A 5555-nucleotide genomic window follows, 5' to 3' on the forward strand; every position below is an offset into this window, starting at 1 on the left:
TATTATTGTTATTTTATCCATTTCAGCTATCTCCAACAATTGATGGGATTTTTTTCTGATTTCCAATATTTTGCAAATACAATGCGAGCAGATGTTAATATATATGTTATTACATATTGATCATTTTTTCTAATGTTATCAGGTAGCACATTTAACAAAATAGCTTCTGGTATGTATGGTATATCTATATCCAATATTTCTAATATCATTTTTTGTACTTTACGCCAATATTTTTGAGTTATATTGCACCTTCACCTCATGTGGTAAAAGGTTCCTACGTTGTGCTTACATTTCCAACAATGTATGAATTATTTCAATGTACTGAGACCCCAATTCGTCAATTGTTTTATAAATTATTTCTCCACAAGATTCAAGTCGAAGAAATAATTCGAGACGGATCCAATTGCAGGTGCCAGTTTGTTGGATAAAACCCTCTTAGGTCCTGGGTTGAAATTTCCCCTCCCTCTTCTCTCGGTTTATTTAGCTCATTTTTTGTTACAGCTTTTATATCACACTATGAAGAGATAAATTAAATTTTGTAAAATTTTCCTATTGATAAAGAATTTTTTAGCAGAGGGGGGGAAGGAAGGAAGGAAGGAAGGAAAGGAAGGAAGGAAGGAAGGAAGGAAGGGCAGATGATGGCCAGGAAAAACGGAAAAGAGGGGAGAACCACAACCACTAATCTCCACTACCAGGAGGTCTGGAAACTTGACAGAGGTTGTTTTATTTTGTTCATTCTAAAGTTTGATTTTTAACGTGCCACATTCCCTTGCTGGACACTGGATTCTGTGCTTATAGGGCAAACCTGCGGATGCTCTGAGCTTGTACAATACCATATTTCTTCCTGACAGGAGAAGGAAGGAAGGAAGGAAGGAAGGAAGGAAGGGCAGATGATGGCCAGGAAAAACGGAAAAGAGGGGAGAACCACAACCACTAATCTCCACTACCAGGAGGTCTGGAAACTTTACAGAGGTTGTTTTATTTTGTTCATTCTAAAGTTTGATTTTTAACGTGCCACATTCCCTTGCTGGACAATGGATTCTGTGCTTATAGGGCAAACCTGCGGATGCTCTGAGCTTGTACAATACCATATTTCTTCCTGACAGGAGCTCTGTGGTCCTAAGAAGTCTATGACAGAGAGAATTTCAACAGGTGGATCCTTGGTGATCGGAAAGGGCTGTCACACTGCAGTAGATTTATGGCAACCTCATAGGATTATGAGGCAAGAGACTTATCACAGGCGGCTTGCCATTGCCTGCCTCTGCGTAGCAACCCTGGGCTTCCTTGGTGGTCTCCCATCCAAATACTAACCGGGGCCGACCCTGCTTAGCTTCTGAGATCTGACGAGATGGGCCTAGCCTGGGCCCTCCAGGCCAAGGCAGGATTCCTACAGCTCATTTATTTATAATTTATTTAGTTGCTGGACTCATCTGTATGCCAAGCCAACTGCCCCATCAGCTGTCTCTGCCCGCCATCCATCCACGACAGGATCCATATTGACCGATCTACAGGCTCACGGGCCAAAACAGAGATGCCGGCATGGGGAGGGAACCGCTCACCTTATGGAGGCCGGCCACCTTCGGGATGTAGGAGACAGAATACGTCCGATTCTTGTCATTGTTCGCCACCACTTTGGCCTGGAGAGAGAGAGAAGGGGGAGACGGTCATCCGGACACCTGGAATCTTTGCGGAGGGACCTCGGGGGTCATTTCCTGCAGGAGCGCACGGGAGCGGAGCTCCGGCAGTAAAGAGCCCAGGGGGCGGGCACATGCAACAAGCCCCGCCCTCTGCTCCCAGCAGCCCTCAGTCAGAGCAAGAAGCAGCCAGGTAAGTTGCAGAGCGCCCCCCCCCCCGGCCCAAAACAGTCCAGTGGCACCTTTAAGACCAAGTTTTATTCAGGTACGAGCTCTCCCTCCTCTGTGAGGACAGATCTGCACGTTCCCCCCCCCCCAATAGCTGCTCCAGAAACATCCCAAAAGGGGCGGGGGGAGGCAGGTCCAGGGTTAGACAGAACTGAGCACGTGGAGCACAATTCGGCCGCTGTTCTTGTGCATGAAGCGCACTGAAACCTACCACACTGCACACCTCCAGTTCATTTCAGTGTGGCTCACAGAGAAGAACCCGTTCGATTGTGCCTTCTCTGGAGAAAATCCCACTGGACTGTACCACATTGTTAATATTGGGGAGGGGGTCATACCCATGACAGAGGGTTATACAATTACGCATGGGGTGGAGGGAGTGGTCAATGAGAACTTTTTCTCCCTCTCCCAAAAGACTAGACCTTGAGGGCATCCAATGAAGGTGACGGGCAGTAGGTTCAGGGTGGACAAAAGGAAACACTACTGTACGCAGAGAGTGATTAAAATGTGGGATTCGCCGCCAGAGGATGTAGTGATGACGACGGGAATAAACTGCTTTCAAAGGGGATCAGACAGATTCCTGGAGGAGAGGTCTATCAGTAGCGACTAGCCACGGTGGCTAAAGGGAAACTCCACATTCAGAAGCACTAAGCCTCTGAATCCCAGAGCCAGGAGGTAACATCAGGGGAAGGCCTCGGCCTCTCTGCCCTGTTGTCGGCCCTCCAGAGGAACGGGTTGGCCTCTGTGTGAGACAGGATGCTGGACTAGATGGACCCTCATTGGCCTGATCCAGCAGGGCTCTTCTGATGTTCTTATGAAGGCCTCGGCCTCTCTGCCCTGTTGTTGGCCCTCCAGAGGAACTGGTTGGCCACTGTGTGAGACACGACGTGGACTAGGTGGACCCTCATTGACCTGATCCAGCAGGGCTCTTCTGACATTCTTATGAAGGCCTCAGCCTCTATGCCCTCTTGTTGGCCCTCCAGGGGAACTGGTTGATCACTAAGTGGGACAGGATGCTGGATTAGATGGACCCTCACTGCTCTGATCCAGCAGGGCTCTTCTGATGTTCTTATGAAGGCCTCGGCCTCTCTGCCCTGTTGTCGGCCCTCCAGAGGAACTGGCTGGCCCCTGTGTGAGACGGGAGGCTGGACTAGATGGACCCTCATTGGTCTGATCCAGCAGGGCCCTTCTGATGCTCTTATGAAGTCCTTGGCATCTCTGCCCTATTGTTGACCCTCCAGAGGAACTGGTTGGCCACTGTGTGAGACAGGATGCTAGACTAGATAGACCCTCACTGGTCTGATCCAGCAGGGCTCTTCTGAGGTTCAACTGAAGGTCACAGCCTCTCTGCCCTATTGTTGGGCCTTCAGAGGAACTGGTTGGCCCCTATATGAGACAGGATGCAGGACTCGATGGACCACTGGTCTGATCCAGCAGGGCTCTTCTGACATTCTTATGAAGGCCTCGGCCTCTATGCCCTCTTGTTGGCCCTCCAGGGGAACTGGTTGGCCACTGTCTGAGACAGCATGCTGGATTAGATGGACCCTCACTGGTCTGATCCAGCACGGCTACTCTGATGTTCTTATGAAGGCCTCGGCCTCTCTGCCCTGTTGTTGGCCCTCCAGAGGAACTGGTTGGCCCCTGTGTGAGACAGGATGCTGGACTGGATGGACCCTCACTGGTCTGATCCAGCAGGGCTCTTCTGATGCTCTTCTGAAGGCCTCGGCCTCTCTGCCCTGTTGTTGGCTTATCAGACAAACTGGCTGGCCACTGGGTGAGACAGGATGCTGGACTAGATGGATCACTGGTCTGAACCAGCAGGGCTCTTCTGATGTTCCTATGAAGGCATCGGCCTCTGTGCCCTGTTGTTGGCTTTCCAGAGGAACTGGCTGGCCACTGGGTGAGGTAGGATGCTGGACTGGATGGGCCCTCCCTGGTCTGACCAGCGGGGCTCTTCTGAAGTTCTTATGAAGGCCTCGGCCTCTCTGCCCTGTTGTTGATATTGTATTAAAGTTGAGCTCCCCCTCCCTGGCAGTCTTTAAGCAGTAGCTAGACAAACCCTTGTCAGGGATGCTCTAGGCTGATCCTGCATTCAGCAGGGGGTTGGACTAGATGGCCTCTACAGCCCCTTCGAACTCTGTGTGATTCTATGAACCTTTACAGGAACTGGTTGGCCACTGGGTGAGCCATGATGCTGGAGTAGAGGGACTCTCACTGGTCTGATCCAGAAGGGCTCTTTTCAGGTTCTTATGAAGGTCTCAGCCTCTCTGCCCTGTTGTTGGCCCTCCAGAGGAACTGGTTGGCCACTGTGTGAGACAGGAGGCTGGATTAAATGGACCCTCACTGGTCTGATCCAGCAGGGCTCTTCTGATGTTCTTATGAAGGTCTCGGCCTCTCTGCCCTGTTGTCGGCCCTCCAGAGGCTGTGTGGGACGGGATGTTAGACTAGATGGGCCAATGGTCTGATCCAGCAGGGCTCTCTGCAGTTCTGACGTTCTTCTTTTCTGCTTCTGGCTCCAAAAGGGTCGCAAACCAGCCCTAGGCCAGGCCCGTTTCGTAATGCTCCCTCCCACCCCTCTCCTGCCTTCGGGCACCCCCCCCCCCGCGGCCCCCCCCCCTTTGGGCCAACCCCCCGGGGCAAGACAACATCTCCCCCTGAAAACTGAGCATTCCACCCCCCACCCCGTGTCGAGACCTGCTTTTCAACACAGGCGAGTCTGCCAGAACAGGGAAGCAGAGATCCCAGGCAGAGGCGGCCGACTCGTTCTGCACGCCTCTCATCCCTATTTGCTAGAGGCCACAAACCCTCAAAGACGCGTGGGATTTAAAAAGGGGAAAGGGCTGGAGGGGGGGGGGCCGAAGAACGTCAGCAGCACCCAGGCCTGGTACCTCTTCGGTGTGTCCCTCCGGGTCTTCGATGTAGACCAGCACTTCGCCCAAGCCGGCCTCGATGGTTTCCACTGTGAAATGGGCTGGCTTCAGCACTGTGTTGCCGTGCGGCTCGATGCCTGTGGGAAGGGTCCCGAGGGTTAGCTGGGCACAGGGGACATCGGGCGTGTGTCTTTCTAACCCTACCCCTGTTACCACAACGGGGGCACAATTCTTCCCCGGTCCTGAACTGAATGTAGGAAACTGCACTCTCCCAAGTCTGACCACCACTGGTTCTTCTGCATCATCCTCATGGCGAGCGTCAGGCCCAGGAAGGCCTTTGCTGTTACCCAAGATCCCTTAACAGGAGATATTAGGATTCGAACCTGGGGCCTCCTGCGTGCAAATCAGCTGCCTCGGGAGGTGGTGAGCTCCCCCTCCCTGGCAGTCTCTACGCAGCGGCTGGACCAACACTTGCCAGGGATGCTCGAGGCTGATCCTGCATTGAGCAGGGGGTTGGACTAGATGCCCTCTGTGGCCCCTTCCAACTCTGTGATTCTATGATTATATGGACAGCAGAATCAGTTGCCTGGGGAGGTGGTGAGCTCCCCCTCCCTGGCAGTCTCTACGCAGCGGCTGGACCAACACTTTGCCAGGGATGCTCAAACCCCTGCCCTAGAGTCTTGGTGAAACCACTCCCCTTATTCCTCTGTCCTCCACGGGCACAGCCCCCAGATCTCCAGGAATTCCCCAGGCTGGCGTTGGCTGCCCCGCTTCTGGCCCCTTCTTGCCCGCCGCCCCCTTCCCGCGAGGGCTCCCTACCTGGGCT

The 5555-nt window shown here is 52.8% G+C and overlaps 1 protein-coding gene across 1 annotated transcript in view; it reads right to left on the reverse strand.

Annotated features, from left to right (window-relative positions):
- The window catches only part of FLNC (filamin C), a 96550-nt gene that overhangs the window by 82710 nt on the left and 8285 nt on the right, over window positions 1-5555 (reverse strand). The window contains exons 4-5 of the mRNA XM_015419014.1: window positions 4748-4904; window positions 1560-1637 (exon numbers count right to left, since the gene is read on the reverse strand). Coding sequence (XP_015274500.1) covers window positions 1560-1637; window positions 4748-4904 — 235 coding nt within the window. The remainder of the gene's footprint in view (window positions 1-1559; window positions 1638-4747; window positions 4905-5555) is intronic.

This window comes from Gekko japonicus, unplaced genomic scaffold, assembly GCF_001447785.1.
Source record: "Gekko japonicus isolate JY-2015 unplaced genomic scaffold, Gekko_japonicus_V1.1 scaffold3687, whole genome shotgun sequence".
Classification (NCBI taxonomy): Eukaryota; Metazoa; Chordata; class Lepidosauria; order Squamata; family Gekkonidae; genus Gekko; species Gekko japonicus.